This window comes from Schistocerca gregaria, chromosome 7 (assembly GCF_023897955.1).
Source record: "Schistocerca gregaria isolate iqSchGreg1 chromosome 7, iqSchGreg1.2, whole genome shotgun sequence".
In the NCBI taxonomy this organism is placed as follows: domain Eukaryota; kingdom Metazoa; phylum Arthropoda; class Insecta; order Orthoptera; family Acrididae; genus Schistocerca; species Schistocerca gregaria.
In genome coordinates this window covers 465,948,832-465,971,597 of record NC_064926.1, presented here as the reverse complement: position 1 = coordinate 465,971,597, position 22,766 = coordinate 465,948,832, and the positions used below count along the sequence as shown (strand labels likewise).

The 22,766-nt window shown below is 38.0% G+C and overlaps 1 protein-coding gene across 4 annotated transcripts in view; it reads left to right on the top strand.

Annotated features, from left to right (window-relative positions):
• Window positions 1-22,766, top strand: part of LOC126281181 (cytoplasmic FMR1-interacting protein) — a 140,480-nt gene that overhangs the window by 82,114 nt on the left and 35,600 nt on the right. For all 4 annotated transcript variants that reach the window (XM_049979874.1, XM_049979876.1, XM_049979878.1 and 1 more), the window contains 4 exons: window positions 6,594-6,667; window positions 14,472-14,645; window positions 16,897-17,128; window positions 22,505-22,704. In XM_049979874.1, coding sequence (XP_049835831.1) covers window positions 6,594-6,667; window positions 14,472-14,645; window positions 16,897-17,128; window positions 22,505-22,704 — 680 coding nt within the window. The remainder of the gene's footprint in view (window positions 1-6,593; window positions 6,668-14,471; window positions 14,646-16,896; window positions 17,129-22,504; window positions 22,705-22,766) is intronic.

Genomic DNA, 22,766 nt, shown 5'->3' with positions numbered 1-22,766 from the left:
CATTTGATAGCATTAGCAGGACTATCAGGAGTCATAAAGGAGATAGTTATATCTTGCAGCTCATGAGAGACACTTATTATCTGCCCCACCCAACATTGATTGTCATACACACAAGAAATGAAGTCGCTCACTACAAAGTCTTCTAATGTATACCATGGTCTCTGCATTTCACATATAGTAACAGGCTGCATTTTGTGGAGAACCGTTCTTGAAATGTATGTGCCATTCTGGGGTGCAATCCAGGAGTGACTTGATTGAATTCCTACCACAGGCTTCATAGCAGACCACTCCTCTCTCTTTTTTTAAATGGAATTCCATTAATGTACTTTCATTTAAAATTAAGAGTTTCGTGCTTGTTACTAATGTTGATAAGGTGTGTACAGATCCAATAGCATCTCTTATAGCTTCAACAGCTTCATGCTGGTTATTAAATCTTGCTGCAAGATGTTTACAGAGAACTTCTACCTCATCACGTGTACTTTTTCCATGACCTATCACTGAAAATATCCATTTTTTGGTCTTAATTCCTTTACCACAATGTTGAACAAGCTCATAAAGTTGAAAGCAGTTTCTATAATGAGGTGCTGCACCATCAGTCACCTACACATCTTTAGGAAGTAGAAAATGCATGGCCTCTAGATGCCATGTCATCAATTTACAGGCTGACAGCGTAACATGTATGTGCATTGTCATGGATGAGATTATCACTGACAGCAGCAAAACAGTGTGATGTTCCAAGGAAGTGAACAACACATGTGAATAATGATACCTGTGATGTGTGCCAGTGGTAACTTTAAATTTTATTTTGCAAAGCAACAGACTAGTTCTTTGCAAAGTCGAAATAAAGAACTAATGTATCTGGGATGTGGCTGATTTTACTTCTGCTATAACCTGTCTCTGAATCCTCCGGATATGATGGTGAGCTATTCCTTTCACAACCCAATGCCTAACCTCTGTAAGAAACTTCTCTGGCTCTACTGTGTTCTTCACCAACTATCCTCCCTCCCACAGTGCATAGGTAGTGTCATTGTCAGCATCCTGGAAGTGTAACGCTTCAACAGTCATCACTTGAGCACCAGGACACATTGCTCAGTCCTGCAACCAACATTTATCTTGCAACTCTTGGCATATACACAAAAGCATCAGGCCCATCTCTGTGTACTTCAGGCAAGTTTCAAAGTAGTGCAGTAAATACACGTGCATACTTCCTTCACTTGGTGATATTTTACCAATTTTGGTCATATTATGAGAAAATACAAGAACTCATCGAGAAAGAAAATAGAAATGCCTGCATTATCATCATGGGGGACTGGAATGCAGTGGTGGGTGAAGGAAGAGCTGAAGATACAATAGGAAAATTTGGATTAGGAATAAGAAATGAGAGAGGTGAACAACTAATTACTTTCTGTAAAGAAAATTCATTAGCAATGGGTAACACATTATTTGAACACCACAAAAGGAGGCATTACACATGGATATCAAATTTGAATAGGGAAATATATCAGCTGGACTACATACTGATACAAAAAAAGGTTTAGGAACTGTTTGAAGAATGCTAAAGCTTATCCAGTAGCGGGTATAAATTCAGACCACAACCTAGTGATGGGAGAAATACAAGTGTAGTTGAAAAGAGTCTGGAGAGGTAAAGCAAAGGAAAGACTAAACATAGAAAGACTCAAAGAGGTAGGAAAGGCATCAGATTTGGAGAACAGATTTATTGAAAAAATGGCAAAGAGGTAGTGTTGATGAAAGTGTTAATGACAAGTGGATAAAAGTGAGGGAAGGACTCATGGACTCTGCCAAAGAAGTACTAGAAATTAGAGTATCCCAAAGCACCAGAAAGAATGGATAACAGAAAACGTGTTGAAAAAGATGGAAGAGCGCAGAAAGTGGAAAAGTGTAGAAACTGAAGAAGGCAAAAAGAGGTACAGGAAACTGAATAATGAATTAAGAAGAGAAACTGAAGAAGCAAGAGAAAAATGGATGAAACAGAAATGCGACGAAATAGAGAAAATGGAGAGAGAGGGAAAATATGAAATGATGTATAGACTGGCTAGTGAGAGAGTTTTTGAACATAAAAGAAAGAGGAATAACATGGAAATAGAAAGAGGGAATGGTACTCTAGCAGAAGAACAACAGGAGATTTTGAACAGATGGCAAGAATATATTGAATGTCTGTATAAGGGGGATGAAATGCAAAGCGAAATTAAGTTTGAAGAAGAGCAATATGTGCCGGAAGATGGAAAGGGATTTACCATCTTGGAAGCAGAAGTAGAAAAGGTGCTGAAGGAGATGAAGGATAGAAAGGCATGTGGAATAGATGATTTGCCAGCAGAACTGTTGAAGAGTCTGAGAAACAAGGCAAGGAAAGAAATAGTCTACCTCTGTAACGAGGTATATGACAAAGGGGAGTGGCCTGAGGACTTCGCTACAACAGTTATGATACCAGTAGAGAAAAAGAGAAATACTAAAAAATGTGAAGAGCATCAGACCACCAGTCTAATTTTTCATGCAGCTAAAATCTTTCTGAGAGTTTTGAACAGAAGGTTATATGGCAAGCTAGATGAGGAATTGCAGAGGAGCAGTTTGGATTTAGAAGCGGAAAAGGAACAAGAGATGCTATTGGCCAGCTAAGAACAATAGGGGAAAGATATATGGAAAAGGGTAGATAAATCTTTGCTGTCTTTATAGATTTAGAAAAGGCTTTTGACAGAGTTCAGTGGAACAAGCTGATGGATATCTTGAAGAGGAAAGGAGTAGATTGGAAAGAGAGAGAACTGATACAGAATCTATATTTACTTCAGAAAGTACGGATAAGGATTGGAAATGAAATGTCAGAAGGAAGCAGCATTGGACGAGGCGTTAGACAAGGTTGTTACATTTACCCACTGTTGTTTAACGTATACCTTGAAGAGATTATTGCGGAAAGTTTAGATGGGAAAAGAGGAATATGTATTGGTGGAAAGAGAATAGAATGTATAAGATTTGCTGATGAAATGGTATTAGTGGCAGAAAGTGAACGGACAGTGAATAACATGCTCAAAGATCTGAATGAAGCTTGTGTGGAATATGGGATGCAAAAAAACACAGCAAAAACAAAGAGTACGGTCATCAGTACAAGACGTAGACTGTCCAATATTAAAATAGGACAATGTAGCATTAGCCAAGTAAGTCAATTTAAATATCTCGGAATCACAGTAACTGAAGACTTGAGATGTCACCAGGAGGTGAAAACTCGAATTGCCATAGCAAAGGAGGCATTCAACAGAAAGGGGAGACTCTTAGGTGTCAATATAGATAAAGGACTAAGGAAAAGGCTTGGCAAATGTTTTGTCTGGAGTGTGGCACTATATGGGGCAGAAACATGGACATTGAGACGAGAGGATGAAAAAAGGTTAGAAGCATTTGAGATGTGGATGTGGAGGAGAATGTAGAGAATAAGCTGGATGGAAAGAGTAAGTAATGAAAGAGTATTGGAAAGGGTTGGTGAGAGATGATGTCTGCTGAAGGTTGTAAGAGAAAGGAAAAAGAACTGGTTGGGACATTCATTGAGAAGGAAGTGCTTGCTAGTAGATGCTTTGGAAGGATTGGTTTGTGGGAGAAGACTGAGAGGAAGAAGGAGATACGAGGTGATAGATGACATAAAGGGAAGAGGAAATTATGCGGACCTGAAGAGGATGGCAGAAGACCGGACAGCCTGGAGAACTACCATGTGAAAACCTGCCTTTTGGCAGAATAGTGATGATGATGATGATGATGATGATGATGATGATGGTCATAAGGAGTAGAATTTTGTAAGACCAGTTTTTAAATTCAGGTTCTCCTTTTTCATCAGGAGATATGCTTTTCTTATTGATCTTGTCACATTTCTTTGTATCTTTTTTAACTTTTTTACCATGACAAAGATAACATCAGCCTGGTTAGGACTTTGCCTGCTGCAATCTTTGTCACCACTTAGATGCCCACAGTAAGAGTCTGAGCATGTCCAAATACCCTTCTCATCATTATTTTATTAGTTTTTGAAATCAAAATATGTGAGGAAGTGGGTATGTATTGCGGTATCTGCTGCTTAGAGTAGCTACCTGTTATCAGTATCAGTAACAGTACCGTCTCAGTATAGGTTGCTGTTGGGATAGCATTATTTAGGTTTTGAAACCACACATCACATTCCATGCACATATCACTATCTTCAGGTTATACACCAAGTGCATCTACATTATACACTTCACGAAATTTTGAGAAGATGTTGCTAGTCTAAAACTTCCTTCTTGTGGTTCTTGCCTTTCCTGGACGTTTAATGGGGGATGTAGTAGGCACTACAGCAGAATTGCTAACATGCATCGTTCAGCAACTTTGCACCCAGGAATATCAACATCTACACTGTCTTCTTCCATTTCAGATTTGTGTTACGGTGATTGTTCAGGTGGGTTGTCACTAAATTTATTCTTGTAGTGAGTTCCTTGCACAATGGATGTGGCGCTAATACCGTTACTTGAGAACCAAGATATTTCTGCAATACCTCCGACAGATGTCCAACAAAAGTGATGTGTTTTTCACTTTTCTTAAACACCACCTTCTTGTGTCTTCTTCTCACAGTCCACACACCTCACTTTTGCTACTGTATTTCCTCACTGACATAGTGTCTAACAAAACTAAACACAAAGCTTATTGCAGAATGGTTTATGAGCAAGTTTTCTCTCATTTGTTGTAAACAGAAGAGCACGGGAAACAGTGTTGCCTACAAGCATATTTTACACTAGAAATTCAGTGATGCGAAGTAAGTAGAATGTTGAAAAATTTTTAACACTTTGCGCAGAAAAATATTGCCCACTATGTTTCCAGTCAGTGCTACATATTAACCAAACAATAATTTGTGTAATTCTCAAAAATTTTTGGATGGGGGTTTTCGAGTAAATAATTTGTAAAAATGTGTAAAAATGCAATTTTTTTACTTTTTAGTAAAAAATATATACAGAATACAGGTGGCTGGAGCAGAGAAGATACTGTTTATAATTACATCAGTAGTGTCTGGTAATAGGACAGAAAAGATAGCATTCGTGTCTTCCAAATTACAAAAAAATTCATTTTAAGTGGAAACATTAACTTAAATTTTGTATTTTCATCTTAAATTTGTAAGTTAAATGAAGCCTATAAGAGTGCAGGTGTCAACTAAATTTCAACACACTGAGAGGGAACTTTAATGCAAAACATCTGCCAGGTCTCCAGTACTTTGGTTTATTAGTTATATCTTTTTGTTGTACACTGGTTTAAGAGTTATTTACAAAATATATATTTTTCAAAGGGCAGTACCATTTACAGAAATTAAGATGAAACGAAAATACTTTATTTCTTAACATTTATGATATAGAGGTCTAATATATATTTTTCCGGATAAATTCATGACCATGAGTTGACATGATCTGTATGATTTGAGATGAAATCACCCAGCAGTAGAAATCAAACTTGACAGGAACATAGTAAACAGAGATAGTAGATTCTTTCTTAGAAAGGCCAAGGAGCCTGCACTTTTATTATTAAAGATGCAGTGTAAAGTGAGATGTGAACACTGTAATAGCACTAGAACATGGCTCTATCCCTCAACCCAATTACAACACCCTGCTGCCTGACTGAGGAAGTCTCGGTGAGAGCCCAGCCAAGCATTGATAAATAGTAAGTTGAAGATGAAGATGACAGTGAGTGCCATTGCTGAAAATTTGCAGAGAATCCATGTATCAACATGGAAGAGCACTTCAGATTAATTAAAATAATATGTAATGTCGAGTAGTCTTCTGTTCAGTAGTCTTCTACTGCAGTAGTTTAATAGAACATGAAATTTAAAAATTAGATCAGTAGGTAGGTAAAAAGCTTTTGAAGTGTCATTAGTAGCTCTAGTTAGTTACTGGCTTTTTCTTATCATATTCCTACTTTAATTCAGAGATATTAATTTAATATATTTTTGTAGCAAATATATGTGATGAGAAAATTTGAATGTTGGTTTTGGCTTGTACAAAACTGTAAAAATAACCTTTGATAATTAATCTAACACGAATATCCTCCTCAGTGCACGAATTATTGTTTGACAAAAAGAAGATAACAATCAGGCAAGTGCAATGCATTTTACAGATGTTAGCTAATATGGTGCCTGTACTCATTCATCATTGCAGTTTTATTACAATTTCTGTAATGTTGATAACCTATCTGGTACACTGGTTGTTAGTAACATCAAATTAATTATTTTATGATTATGTCTATGTGCACTTGAATAAGTGCCATTCATATTTTGCAATAACAATGACATAACCTCAAAAACATTTATATACTTTATAAATAGTACAGAAAAAATTATTTTTCCTTTTATTAAATAAGTATGTTCTTGCATGATTTTGTTTTAGGGTTTGTCATTTTAACATGCGAAAAACTAACTGACTTGGCTTGTACCTTAGGCCCTCTGTTCATGTGTTACTTTCTTTGTTTTACCTATATTGTGTGGTTATGGATATGTATATTGTAGGTTGGAACTGTTTGTAAGATGGACATTCTTAGTATGGATTGTGACGTAATTAAGCAGTCATAATGATTTCTCTTTTTTCCAGTTTCCTATTGAAATGTCAATGCCATGGATACTCACAGATCACATTTTGAAGACTAAGGAGCCTTCTATGATGGAGTGAGTAATTTATGTATCATATGAGAAGGGAATGGGGCAGTGTTGTAGCCTCTTCCTGGTGTTATTCAGTCTGTATATGGGGCAAACAGTAAAGTAAGCCAAGGAAATATTTTTAAAATCAATTATATTTCATGCATAAGAAGTAAAAACATTGTGGTTTGCCAGTGTCATTGTAATTCTGTCGGAGATTGGAAAATGATGTGGAAGAGCAGTTGATCAGAATGGATAGTGTCGTAAAAGAGGTTTTATAAGGTGAACAACACAAAAGCAAAACAAGCATAGTGGAATGTAGTTTGATTAAACTAGGTGATGCTGGGGGAATTGGATTGGGGAATTGAACCACTACAGGAAGTCAGTGAGTTTTGGTTTTTGGGCACCAAAAAACCGACAGTAGTTGTGAAGTAGAGAGGATATAAAATGGTGACCGCCAATAGCAAGAAAAACATTTATGAATAGGAGAAATTTATTATCACTGTATACAAATTTAAATGTTAGGAAGAATTTTCTGAAGGTGTTTCTGAAGAGTGTAGCCTTGTACAGAAGCGAAATGTGGAATATAACAATTAAGACAATAAGAGAATAGAACCTTTTGAAGTATGATGCTACAGAATAATGCTGACGTTTAGGTGAATAAATTCAATAACTAATGAGGTGGTTTGAATCTTTAGTGCATGCTTGTTAGATTTCAGAAAGTTTTAAGTCCTTACAAAGCCATTATCAGCAGAGCAATTAACATTCTGTGTAGCATTGCATAGTCCACTCCAGTAGTGGTGGCCAGATTCCAGAAGGTCCATAGTCTTTACTTGGTTAGCAGTATGTCTGTGGAGTTCGTGGCCACTGCTTATAAAGGCATTCTGGTCTCTAGATGGCAAGACTGAGTGAGTCACCATGAACACTGCCTATCCTGAGTCACCACAGTCACTTTGATTCGATAATGTCCGTGTACAGTGTGTCAGAACTGATGTTGCTATCTGGGCAGGACACAAGATCCCTTACTTCCGCAATTTAAATAATTTACGCGAGATGGGAAAAATGGTAACAATAATACATTGTTTTTTATGAAAATGGGCAAAGTTGTTGTAAGCTCGGTTGGTTCATAGAATTGATGCTCACTCACTGGCCAAAAATTAATGACAAGAATGCATTATGTGTGTGTGTGTGGGGGGGGGGGGGGGGGACACATTTGAATTGCTTTTAAAAAGATGAAAAAACGATGGACATGACTTTTTGCATTTTGTGTCAGCCAGTGTTTCAATGTCTTGTGTGATGTCAGAGACTGACGTTTATCCGATTAGTGCACCCATGGCCAGCACAGCAGTCACCTCTACTTGTTCAACGTAAGCCACTTGTCCTGCATATGAACTTATACTCACAGCCAGATTTACAGTTGCAAGGTATAATGTGAAGCACTAGCTCTGGTGCTGGTTTGTCTTTAGTCAGAATTGGTTTACACTGACTAGTATTTGTGACTCATACCCATTTTTTCCCTCTACATACTTGAACCTGTAGGTAATGAATAAAATCAGTTAAAGGTGTAGTGCCTTTCTCACCTGGTGGTGAAGTCAATACAAATACTGTTTAGCCACTGCAGATGTTGGCAGAAGTGAGACTCAATAAAATGCTAGAATTATACATTAATACCTTCAGCTGCTGACGGGTGTTGATATATATCAATGGGGACAGGTGAAAATGTGTGCCCGACCTGGACGTGAACCTGGGATCTCCTGCTTACGTGGCAGACGGTCTATCCATCTTGAGTCGCCGGGGGCACAGAGGATAGTGCGACTGCAGGGACTATCTCGCACATGCCTCACACGAGATCCACATTCTCACTTTATATGTCCACACACTACGTTCTTAGTGTCCATACCCACACACTCATTACTTGTGAAGACATTCTTACCAAATCCCGTAAGAGTTCGGGTAAATATGTGTGCATCCACACAGAAGAAGATGGTCATGGTCAGTATTGCCAGAACTATATACTTATATGGATATGGTGTCTGTTCTTTCAAACATGTCCGAAAGAACAGACACCTGTAATGACCATCAGCCATCTAGAACGAAATTAGAATAATATATTAATACCTTCAGCTGCTGTCGGGCGTTAATATATATCAACAGGGACAGGTGAAAATGTGTGCCTTGAACGGGACTCGAACGTCTGAAAGAACACATGCCATATCCATGTAAGTATATAGTTCAGGCGATACTAGCCATAACCTTCTTCCTCTGTGCGGATGCACGCATATTTATCCAAACTCTTACGGGACTTGGTAAGAATGTCTTACACGAGTAATGAGTGTGTTGGGCAGGGACACTAGGAATGTAGTGTGTGGACATATAAGGTGAGAATGGGGTCTCACAGGAGGCGTGTGCGAGATAGTCCCTTCTGTCGCACTATCCTCTGTGCCCATGGTGACTCAGATGGATAGAGCGTCTGCCATGTAAGCAGGCGATCCCGGGTTCGGGTCCCGGTCGGGGCACACATTTTCACCTGTCCCTATTGATACATATTAACGCCCATTAGCAGCTGAAGGTATTAATATATAATTCTAATTTCATTCTAGATGGCTGCAGGTCATTAATGGTGTCTGTTCTTTCAGACATGTACGAAAGAATGAGACACCATATCCATATAAGTATACAATAAAATGTTGTTTTGAAGGATTGCTTTGCGACAGTCCTGCTGTACAGCTGATGTCTGGCACTGTTTAGGTTGTCTTAGACACCACAGCCATACAAATCTGAAAGAAAATATTCTCCAGCTTCTGTGATTCCTTGGTGTGTAGCATCTGGTTTGTTGAAGACAGAAAGTCATTCCATTAAGCAGGTGCCTTCTTTGAGCTTCTTAAATGATCCCTTTTTGCCCTTTCTGAACATGGCACAAGTTGTTGCATGGGAAAAAAGAAGGTTGTTGCAAAGATCTGTTCACTGCTGAAAACATAGCATTCAGCATTTTCTTTCTTGGTATTTGCATTTGGGGGTTAACTCCAGGGTTGGATATAGGGGCTGTTAGGGCAAGAAGGTCGGTGTCTTTGCCTACTATCACTGATGCTGCACTACTCTTGGCAGTATGCACAGCAGTCATTACTGTCATAATATTCATGTTGCCAGGAGCTTGAATTACCTCGATCCTACCTCATGTCAGATGTCACGATAACAGAATGGTGAAGCGCACTTTGTTTTTAAAATAAATCAAAAAGGCTTCTTGATGAGATGTTGAGGGTGTGTTCATCATTTTGGTACTTGGAGAGTTGTAGCCATTGAAGACCAAAGTGACATCCAGACTACAGTGATTATTGATGTAGTTGACATAATGGAGGCAGAATTGATTGTAATTTGCTGGTGATGACCGCATGACCCAATGCAGCAGGAACTCACCAACTTCTATAAACACTGCATTGGATGGAAAAAAGTCATTTTTGGGTGACGCCAGCTCTACAAGGATGTCATTTAATATTGACTTAATGCCTTTCTGCATCAACATCCTGTTGAACACTGCAGGAATCCTTGCTGCTATTTCATATTTCAAATATTCTCGCAGGTCATCAGTTTGCATACAGCACACTGCTGTCGTTCTTAGTGCAGGAACAAAACATGAATGAGAGAAAAAAAATAATGAAAATAAAACTTAAGTATCAAAGGAAATGCATCGTATACAACAAAACACAGCGCTCATACAAGCGTCTGCCAACAGAAAAGTGTTTCATAGGCTTTAGGAAGACTATGCAGTGCTTCTTAACAACAAATTGCCTCCGATGAGCGTGAAATGACAAGCTGTTTACATTAGATTCGTTTTAATGCGTGATCTTTTAATGTTTTACACATATGAACATACAGGCTTCCTGCGTCATCATAGCTGAAACGAACCTATTTCTAATAGGGCACGGGAAAATATTGTGAATGGTGGTTTTGAAAAGCTTTACTTTCAAAGTTAATGTCCTTTTATACAAGATGAACTATTGCAAGAATGTAAGATGAATTACTTAAATCACAAAGCGTTTGACTCTCATTTAAAAATCAACTCTTTGCGGTTGAACATCTAGAAAAATTTCGAGCCCTGAAGATCAGACATTTACATCGTTATTAAAAATTTTACTGACACATTTATGTGATGTATCTTAAAGTATAACACACACAAAAGAGATGAACATTGTATGTGGAAGCTTAGCTTCTCTTGCAGCTTATTAATCTTAGAGACCAATATTATATGTGAAAGCTTTTCTTTTCTTGTAGCAACAATATGTATATTAAATTAAACCATTAACTTTTCTTATTTGTGTGTTTGCGCTACTTGAGAGTAATCTCGCTATTGGCTGACTACATCACATGTCCTGTGCTGTCAGCAGCTGGCGATATCACGTGATATGAGCTGTGACTGGCTTACGAAAGCGCGTTGCAATCTCGATTTCAATGCTTCAGAAAGTAACATGTGGTGTTTGGTAGAATTTGAATTTATACTTTCATAACACGAAAATATGCAGCATACATGTTGCTGCACATCAAAGATCTTTACGAAGCATGTTTTTTTCCCCCTGAGTTTCATTTTCTAAAGTGCCGGTAATTCTACGTCAGTGTAAGAAACCATAAACCATCAAAGGATTGATAAGTTTTGCAGTGCCAAGGAAAAGTGTACTGTCACTTAACACTGAAAAAGTGTATTTTCATCTGGGAGAAAGTGTATTTTTAACTGGGAAATCCAGGATTTTTTTCTCTTTGTCCATGTATACACCCTGAGTGTCTTTGATCTTGACCATTTTAGACACACAGGAAAGAGTTGTGACTTCCATTTTTTCTATGTAATTGGATGTCATTGGATCGCTGACACTCAGTCAGTTTCATAGCACACAGACCAAGTGAAAGAGCTTCATCACAGGAAACACTGTCATTGGCTACCAACCCAGAAGACACAGTCAATAGAAGGTTGTTTGGACTGTCAAAAGGATTGTGTCATCCCTAAATATGCCATATCCCGAACTTTTGTGAGACACTTGTAGCTCCACATGTTGGTCAGAGGTTTCGGAGGACACTCCACAGAAACATTACATGACATTGATACATGTGTACGTGCATGCATGAGCCCGCCCGCCATGTTCGTATTTCTCATCAACACTTGCTCTATAGTCATGTCTGTCCATGTGCTTGACCATTACTTTTCAGATTGTCGAACAGTGAAGTAGCCTCCTTGGCGAATTGATGGTACTCCAAGAGAGTCATAATGTTTTCAACCTGCAACATTTGCTGTAGATGATTGTGAGGATATTTTGCATAGTTAAAGTCTCAAGCAGTGTGGAAAAATGGAATCGTGCCTTGGATGTAGAACAGGTGAAGGACCAAATCAATCTGAATGTCCTGCTCTGACAACCAGTCGCATGATTCCATTTCAGAGTATTGCAGTGCGCTGTCCAGATGACTACAGCACCTAGCCACTTCTAATATAGCTTTATTTTTGGTAAGGTGCATTGGGTTTTAGTTTTGCATCAAATAAATCGGCTGTGTGATCGATGAACTCTGATGAAAGAATCTCATAAACAAATATTCTGCCAAAGTATATGGAATATTAAATCTTTCTGACTTTTTTAAATATTTAAAACAACATTTTAAAGGAGTACAATTGATTATTTTAATGTTTAAATTTTTATCTTTATTTTTGGTTGACATAGATGGCAAAACAAACAATTTGGCTCAGAAATGAAGCCAATTGGATCCTTGTCCAGTTATGATGATTGAAACTGAAAAATTCCAAGAGGGTACATTTTCCTCAGAGTGAATTTTTGGGGTCTTACATGATTTTGATTTGGACATCATCACATTTTGGCCAATTTTAAGCTTTTTTCAGATGTCTGGGATAGTGTGAATTTTTTTTTTCTTTTTTTTCTATATATGTTTTTTAAATCTCTCTGCTAGGGAATAAGTGATTCAATTCCTGGTTCTGAATGGATGGAAATGGGATAACCTTTAATGGTGCTATCACTACTAGAAGTTGAGTAGTCTGAGTCCTAGTTCTGCAATTTTCTGTTGGAGCCGGTTGAGCTATCGATATAAAACACATATTATTCCTTGAATAAGCATTGTGCCTGACATGCAGTCTTACGAGCTGCAGCAAGTTTAAGAACCTTTTTCTAGTGGTGGTTTGCCCAACTGTCGAGCTTGTGAACACACGTCTTGGTCTGAAGCAAACCATATGATTACACCTCATGCAAAAGAATCTCCATATGATTGGTGGCAACTAGAGTTAGTGGGTGTTAAGTGGCATTTGTAGGAAAGACCTTTGAAGTTCAGCTGTGTACAATTTATTAGAATGTATGACTTTTGTTCATAATACGAAGAAAATAACTTACAAATATTTGAAAATTCTGAAGTTTGTGTGTCTGCTATAGCTTTAAGTTTGCAAAACAAATTCAACAATTTAGAATTAGTAGACAGAAGGCATGCATGTTTGAATGCTGCATCAGAAATGTTAACTGCCTGGAAGTGCAGGGGGAGGTGCCAGTTACAGCTGCTCCATTACTCAGCTTCTGGCTGAAAAAGGTGGAAATGGCTCTGCTAGTCAAAGCAGGAGTTGCTGCTTAAGCTTGGCTTGCAGTGCTAGCCATTGTTTCAAGTGGGACTGTTACTGTTGACGTTGTTGCTGTCGATGTTTTGCTGTTTCAGCATTAACTGCTGCTGCCAAAGTTTAAGAAACTCTGGGTCCATGTGCACCTTCACTCAGTGAGTACTGAGTTAGGGTTGTGTGCCCCTGAACTGTGGCTAGAATCCTCTTATCACTTTTGTACACATTTGTTTGTTTCCAGGAAAATCTGGAAACCCTCGCGAAGTCATTATCAGCACAGCAATTATGAGTCTGTACAGCAATCTGTAATCCAGTGCAGTAAAGAGTGGCACATTATGAGGATGAAGTCAACCCTCTTCACTCAGCAACTTATATACCCACGGAGCTCCTGGCCATTGCTTATAAGGCAGTCTGACCTCTAGGTGATGGAATGATATAGATCAGCAGTGCACCACCTATCCTGAATTCCCATGTCCCACAACTTCTTTGATTCTATATGTTCAGTGGCTGGATTGATGTTATCTGGGCAAAATACAAGAGAATTGAATTGAAGTGAAAAGAAATCTTTGGCGCAGCTTGACTAGAAACAGAGGTTGATTGATAGAACACTTCCTGTGGCATTAAAAAATTGGCAATGTGGTAATGTGAGGAATTGTAAGATTTGGGGGGGGGGGGGGGGTGGACCACCTTGAGAGTGAGACTACAGCTGACTAAGCAGGTTCACATGGCTGTAGGTTCCAGTGGTTATGCAAAGATGATTAGGCTTGCTCAGTATAGACTACCATGGAGAGCTGCATTAAACCAGTCTTTTGGCATAAGACTGATGCAGCAACAGCAACAACTACTATAATGTTCCTGTTAATTTATCCATGTTAATGGTGGTTGAGCGCGTGACTGGGGATCAAATTACTTGAAGGACTACAGCACCTATCCACTTCTAATATAGCTTTATTTTTGGTAAGGTGCTTTGGGTTTCCACCCATCTTCAATTGGTGTGATAAATTGATATCTTCATAAATACAATGTTTTTGTTGAGTGCATTTTTGATGCTGCAGGTGATCTGTGTAAAACAACAATTTTTTTTTTGCTACCACGCTTCCTGTGTTGTATATTCATGTTTAATTAATAAGTAGGTGAATTTACTTTTATTCTGTATTTGTGTTTCTTCAAGTGATAATGTTTTTATACTTTATGTAGCATTTCACATTCACATTCAGTCCAGGAATCTAGTAATTTTTTTTGTTTCAGGTATGTTCTGTACCCATTGGATCTGTATAATGATAGTGCTGTTTATGCACTGACAGTATTTCGTAAGCAGTTCCTCTATGATGAGGTAGAAGCTGAAGTGAATCTGTGTTTTGATCAGTTCGTGTACAAACTGAGTGAACAGATTTTTGCTCACTATAAGCAGCTTGCAGCAAGGTGCGTCAATATGCTATTTATAATATACAGTGTGTTCATTATTTTAATGAACACATTGAAATATTTCAAACTACACATCGGATCAAAAAATGTTATAATTCCGATTTGTTTGTCTTGGAGGGGGACATTTAGTGATGCCCCACTCAACTCCCCCCTACACGGGTGGCATAGGACAAATTTGAAATCTTCAGTGGGAACATCCATTTTTTATTGCAAATTACAATTCTATGGCAAATTGACATATGTTTTGTCTAGAACATTTTCTTCGTTTCAACATAAATGGCACTGTAATTGGAGGAATGGAAATGGGTATACATTCGTAATTTATGACATGCTACTCAATGGCCCTTGAGTATTCAATGGCATGTGGGACACCACCTCCATGCTGCATGGACTGGACATGCCGGTATTTCATATCTTCTAATTGGAAACTCCATTACAACATATTGAACAGGGGATTACTTGACGCACCACTGTGGCCGTGGCTCGAGGCGATTGCTACTTTACCTTTCCAATTTGAGTGTTTGGTCAAATATAGTACTGCCAACTTCAATACCGTTAGTGATCTGCCTTTCAAATGACTGAATGCAGTACAGAAGTATATCTGTGGGAATGTCAGACAGGTGTTTCTGATGCTGTCGACCATGTCTTCTCAGCCTGTTGGCGCACATTATCTTTTAAATATCCCCACCAAAAGAAATCTGGCGACATCAAATGTAGTTAATAGGACAACCTCTGCTGATCCACCAGCCCATGTTAATGCAGTCTAATACCTTTCGTGCTTCAATTGTGTAATGTGCTGGGCAGCCATCATGATTAAATTACAAATGTTTTGGAATGTCCAGGGCAACATCCTGCAGTAGTAACAGTAGTTCCTGTTCTAAAAACATCGATATTTGTGTCCATTCAGTGTGCCATTGATAAAATACCTACCAATGAGTTTGCTCCCCCAGATGCCAACCCATACATTAGCTGAGCGACGTTGATAGCCAACTTGCTGTTGCCAGTTGGGATTGTCTGAACTCCAGTAATGCATTTTATGCCAGTTAATGCTACCATGGCTTGTGAATGTAGACTCATTGGAAAATAGTACCTTGTCAAAGAACATGGGAGTTGTTTGTTGATGTGCCCATTCACAAAACACTACCTGGTTGTACTGGTTGTGGAAATCGGCACCATGAAGTTCTTAATGCAGTGACACTTGGTAAGGATGATACTTATGACAATGCAGTATTGTGACAATACTACCTGCAGACATACTGGAATTGCAGTGTAATTGCCAGATGCTTATCTGTGTTTTGGTGCACTGCCACTGGTACAGCTATTTCTTTAGCTTTTCCTGTAACACATTTACTTCGTTCATTTTTGCTGGCGTGTATGCGCCATGGGACATAAAGGCAGAATGAGTGAGAGTGAGCTTTCTGAGGAAAATGCTCAGCGTACAAGTCAACAGCAGCTTTAACATTTCTCCTACGTTCTCTGTAAATCAGTATCTTTTCAATTTTTTCTTTTGTGCTTACAACATTCTTCATCCACTTGCATGTCTATTCTCCAGATGGTAGGTAGGTGTGCAGGCAATAAACACTTCACAAGTTTTATAATGTTTAGAGTCGCTATCTGCTCTACATCTGCACAATATGTGAGCTCCAGTCACAGTGTACCGCCTTTTATGATACGCGTAGTTTGCTACTCGGCCACAGTGGCACATCGAGTAGTCCCCTGTTTAAAATGATGATATGTTGGAGGAAGACAACAAATGGGGTTTCCAATTAGAAGTTATGAAATACTGGCCTGTCCTACCCTTGCAGCATGAAGGTGGGGTCCTATGTGCCATTGGATATTCAAGGGCCATTGAGTAGCATCTTGTAAATTATGATTGTGTACCCATTTCTGTTCCTCTGATAACAGTGCCACCTGTGGTAAAACAAAAAAATTGTTTCAGTCAAAACATATGCAGATTTTGCCATAGAATTGTAATGTGCAATAAAAAACTGGGGTTTCAATTGAGGATTTCAAAGTTGCACCTGCCACACACACTCGGGATGGGGTGGCTTCTCAAGCATGGTAATGTTGGATGTCCCCCTCCGAGACAAAAAAAAAAAAATTGGAATTATAACTTTTTTTGGCCAGATATGTAGTTTTTAATACATTTCAGTGTCTTCAGTTAAAGTCAACACCCTGTATATAAAATTGCGTGCTTGCAAACCGTGTGCAACAGCTCATTTTTTTTTTTTTTTGTTCTAATTTTCAGCATATTGTTGGATAAGAGGTTCCGTGTTGAATGTGTTGCCCAGGGCACATATCTCTTGCCATATCCTCGTGCTAATCGTTATGAGACACTCTTAAAGCAGAGACACGTGCAACTATTGGGCCGCTCCATTGATCTTAATAAACTTATAACACAAAGGATAAATGCAGATATGCAAAAATCACTTGATCTTGCTATTAGTAAGTTTGAAGCAGGTGATATTACAGGAGTAGTGGTGAGTACATGTACATTCCTTGATGCTGTAAGAGTTTGTGCCTAGAAATGCGAAACATTGTTCTTGTTGAATAGTTTGCAAATAATTTATAATGGTCATCATCATCATCATCATCATCATCATCATCATCATCATCTGTATAAAGGCCTCCTCTAGACTTCCCTGTGCATTAAAGTCTTATGCTGTACACATCCCCATTGTGCTGAATGTTTTATTTAATTGTCTTGACTTTATGTCTTGGAAGCTACATGTCATTTTCATTGCAGTCTTCATTACATCTTCCAGTTCCCTTTACTTAATTTCAGGTTTTGAATGCTTTTCACATTCAAGTTCTGTCTCTCTGCTGTAATATGAAAATGGAATATGCACAGTTTATAAACTTTCCTTTTCAGACAGACTACAGATTAAATTTTGATGACTCTGTATAGCTTACCAAAAACATCCCAGGCAATTTCTACCCTTCTGTTTATTGACTTCATTTCCCATCCAGTCATTGTTGTCAACTGCCTTAAATACAAAATCTCATCAATTGCTTGTATGATTTTATGCACTACTTGTATGTTTATCTATCATTATATATTATTTCCCCACAAATTCTTTGTGACCGTATGAGCAAAAGGTAACCATTAATAGAACAGTTCATTGCCTACTTCTCAATACACTGATTATAAATCTTAAAATTAAAGTTAAGTTCAATAACAATAAAACAAAAGATTTATGATATTATGTGCAAATAAATAAATAACACAGTGAAAGGCTTTAAGCTATCGCAATAAACTCCTGTAGACAATAAAGGGTGTTTCAGTTTTGTTTGATGTCTTTTGAAAATTGAATCTGCAGGTAGTACACACTTTTCTGTATAATGGTCAGAGAAATGGCTCGCAAATGCAAATTGTTTTCTGTTGAGTCTTGTTTGAGTGAATGTTTAATTCCTTTTGAATGAGAACATATTATTAACTACTAATCCTAAGAGGGAACTGAGCAGAGTGGTACTGTGATTAACACATTCAATGTGCTTCCAGAAGGTCTGGTGTTCAGTCCTCTGACCACCCACTTTTAGGATTTTCCTAAATCAGTTACAGCAAATACCAAGTCGGTTCTGACCAATTTCCTTTCCCGTCCTTGTCCTACCTAAGCATATTCTCTCTCTCATGTGACCTCATTGCTGATGGTATGTTATACCCAAATCTTTGTTCCTAAGTGAGAATTAAGTACAAGGATTACAAGGCCCCACAATTCTGAAATGCTTATCCAATGGGGTTTCCTAAGTTTGCGAAGTAACATGTTTTTGTGAATGCACCTAATTCTTCTAAAATAAAATGCTGTGGGAAATAATAGAGTAAAACAAGATTTTGCATTTGTGTGTCAGTGATTATTCTTATAGTCAAGATAGCAGCATTCAGTTTTGTACAAGACCCTGAAAAGTAAACTTCCCATTACACTTGTAATGTGTTTTCAGTGCTAAGTATTAAAAATTTCGGATTTATGATTATTTGGTTATACTCTCTGTTGACTGTGTTTTGTTGCTGTTCAACAATAATTTTCTCTTTGTGTTACTATTGGGTGCCCAGCCAGGTCAGCCATTTATGTAACACAATATTTTGTCCGCATACTTTATCACCATCTTCATGCGATGCCTGTAGAATGAGTTGTCTTCACTACATTGCACCTCCTTCATACTCTTTATCGCTCCCCTCCCCTTCTGTCACTACCCAGACAAATACCACATTGGGCGGAGTGGTGGAGAGAAGTAATTGATGCTGGGCCTGAGCTGCGTCCCCTCAGTGCTTCTGCCACCCCCACCCCCATTGGACGTGGAAGTCGCTCTTAGCCAATGTTGTGACTTCAGTTGGCCGAGTGCTGAGTCCCACACTTTACTGAGAGGTCTCTGTCCTGATTGATTAAACTCAGCCACTTGTATTTCAATAGCCTCCGTGAGAACACAGTCCCAAAACAACTTCAGTTCTCAGTTAAGCATGGCCCCAACTCTGTCAGCTGAAGTCACAACCTTGGGTGAGACCAGTTCCCACACTTGACAGGTCGGCAGAAGCACTGAAGGACCAGAGTTAGCGCCCAGCATTAAGAAATTGCATCCCATCACCAGTCCACCTGATGCACGAGCAACTGAGTAGTGAGGGAACGGGAGGGGAGTGATAAGAGTATAAAGGAGGTTCGATGTAGTGAAGATTCTCATTCCCCTGGTGTCATCTGAATATGATGGCTAGGTACATTGTCAAAATATCGTGTTATGTAGATGTTTGTGCCCAACTGGACACCAAGATAAACGGTTGATCTGCCAGGAAGGTGTAAGATTACACAACCACCTTCTCTCTATTTGCCACAAGCTTCTGTTACCTACTAGCTTATTGCCTTACCCTCTTACATTGCATACCACATCGTTATAGCATTTGTGATATCTGAAACAATTTTTTTTATCATTTGCAATATTTAGTGACAAATGTGTAGTAAAAAAAGTGATGGACCCAGGATAGAACTCTGTGTGTGTGACCTCCCACTGTGCAGCATCCCAGTCACGTGTTAATTTTGTCCCTGTTCCTTGCACTGGAGGGAAAAAACTTTTGTCTCCTGTTCGCTAGATATTGCCAAATTCTACAAAGATCAAGAAGCATAGAATGCTCCCACAATTGAAAATTTTTGTTATATCAGGGAAGTTACCACTGTCTTTCAACTTACCATTCAAACCTGAAAGTGACTCTTGTGCTAACGAGTAAATTGCATTTTCTGTTGATGCTTCTTTGAGTCAGAGTTACATGTCTGCCAACTTTAATATGTGTTACTACTTTGAAAGCACTGATAGCAAGTGAATTATCCTATAATTGTCTACATTATTATTTTCTCTGTTTGTGTGAGGCAGCTTTACTAATGAGTATTTTAATGTATCTAAAAACTAACTGTACCTGAAAGACATGTTGCTCAATTGACAGGGGTACAGGGCTGTGCATTGGGCACTTATCTCTCTAACTCTGCTTAAATTATTTCATCTTAGTTACTGTCTCCCCTCTAGAGATTTATTAATTTATTGAATATTCTCCTTTCTTGTGGTTGCATGTGACATAATTGTCTTGGAGTACCAGCTTTTTAAAGTTCTGCACACTTACCTGAACCAGTAAAATTTTGATTTAACCTTAAACCATGGAAGTTGTTAAATATCTTGCATAACTCTGGTAGACTACTAACAGTTTCATTCTTCTGTAGAAGAATGTAATTTTTGGGACTGACCTCATACCTTGTTATTTCTTTAACTGAATAATTTTATTTTTGTTTTGAGTGCTACCTTCTTCCCCCCGTAATACGTAGTTTTGGCCTGGTTAATAACATCCTGCAGCATTTTGTAACATTGACTGTAGCAACATTCTATAAGTAGGATGAGTCTGTCTTTCATATTAAACAGATTCCATTTCCCCCGGTACCATCAGTTATCAAAACTGGTTGCTTATTGCTGCCACATTTCTGCTTTGAAGAATGGCTCATACATTATGATGTTTTGTTATATTAACCCAGACTGATCTGGAGATGACCGTTATTGGTCTAATATAGTAATCAAATTAAAAAATACATAAAAACCTCTTGCAGTCAGACACTTATACAAATACTGGTACTACAAATTTTAACATATGGCTCACTGTACTTTCATTGTAACATACATCACACTTACGCAATAAATCTCTCTGATTGTGTTGCTCTGATTTATATGTAAAGAGTGATGTAAACCAGTGTGGTACCAGAATAGACATCCACCAGTGCAACACCATGTGCAAAGGAATGTTACACATCACAAGACACAAACCTTTCAGGACAGGTAGCACACAGAAAATAAACTATATTTTTTAAAAAACATTATTAGTAAATGAACTGCCACCACCTACTCTGTCCATGCCCTTTGGCAACTCCAAAATTTAGGTTACAGTTGGCTACTGAAACACCCATTTTACAATATAATAGAATTTTCTGACTTAGGCAATAGTGGCACTAGTTTTTAAGAATATTATTATAAAATTACCTTCTCTCTTTAAGAAAACTGATGTAAAAATCTTTGGGTTGTGTAATAACAGCATTTTCTGCTTTATGTGGTAAATGGTAACCAATATTTTGTTTATTGCCTTGGGCTATAACTTTGCATTGATTCCTTTCACTGTTAATTTTGTATATTGTGATCTGACAGGGCAACATTAATTTTCCTGAGTGTGCCCCTTCACTATAGAACAATCTATGACGGCATTATCTAGAATTGTCACTGTTTGCGTGTACTGTGATGCGAAACTGCTCTTTTTGAATTAATTTAATGTCTTTCTTATGGACTGGGAATTAAACAGTGTCAGATCTGGAGAGAGAAATCTCTCCTGCAAAGCCCTAAAAATTTTTCTCAGTACAATATAATTACTTTTCAACAAATTGTTATGATTATCATAAATGGCCACTGTCCCGTCCACAGAGAACTTACACAAAAATCAGGTATGATCACTTATATAAAGGGAGCTTTATTATTCCACATCTATATAAGTGATGTTCTGAAATACAGTTAATGCAAAAGTCAAGGATCACAAATAATGCATATGACTTCTGTAGATTCCCTCATATTTTGATGAAACAAGCTCATTGATCCTTCTGATTTTCATTGCCAATTTACTGTACTAACAGATAGTGATAGGACTTCCCTCAAGTATAGGTCGTTCTTAACTGACTTTATCATAATAAAGGTCTAGCCATTGTACAATCTATAACAGGAATTCCATCTTGAGTGAGCCATAGCTACCCACTATACCATCATGTATTAGCTTAACCAATAAACTTTTCACAATCTCTTCATTCTCTTTTGCTATTAGCTCGCACAAATCTTCATGAGAACTGGTACACCAAAGGTTTGAATAGAGGAGCCGTGTTTCGTATTGCAGCTCTAAGAAAATGTTGTGCTTGCCGTTCTCTTCTACATTGCGCTATCTGAACATCTGCTATTAATGTCGGCAAGTTTAGTATTGAAGTAAAATATTCTGCATTGTTTTTGTGGTTTGTGCTATGATTAATTAACATGTTGCAGCCTCAACAGCAGCATTACGATGAACGTTAGTACCGAGAATGTTGTTATTGCTCATACTCAACTGATGATATGTGTGTAGTATTACCATCGCTAAATGCATATCATGAAGTTTTCAGTGTTTACTTTTCGTAACCACAGCCTCTTTTTTTAAGAAATTTCAAGTCTTCCAACAGTGCATCAACCATTAATCTCACTTTGCTGTGACGAACACTAATTCTGAATGCTTAGTAATCTATCATGATCTATTATTTGTTTCAAATATAGTAAATGTTTAACAGACTTTTTGCATCTAATTCTAAGTGTAAATTTATACATTTCAGGAGTTGGATGGTTTACTGCAAGTAAATAGATTATGTCACAAGTTGTTGTCAAAATACTTGGCACTTGATGAATATGATGCAATGTATCGTGAAGCAAATCACAATGTTTTGGCTCCATATGGACGAATTACACTCCACGTATTTTGGGAACTAAATTACGATTTTCTTCCGAATTATTGCTACAATGCAGCAACGAACAGGTAGGAAACATGGTGCATTTTATGGGTCCTTTCAAACCATTCACTTGCAGTTTTGAAATTGT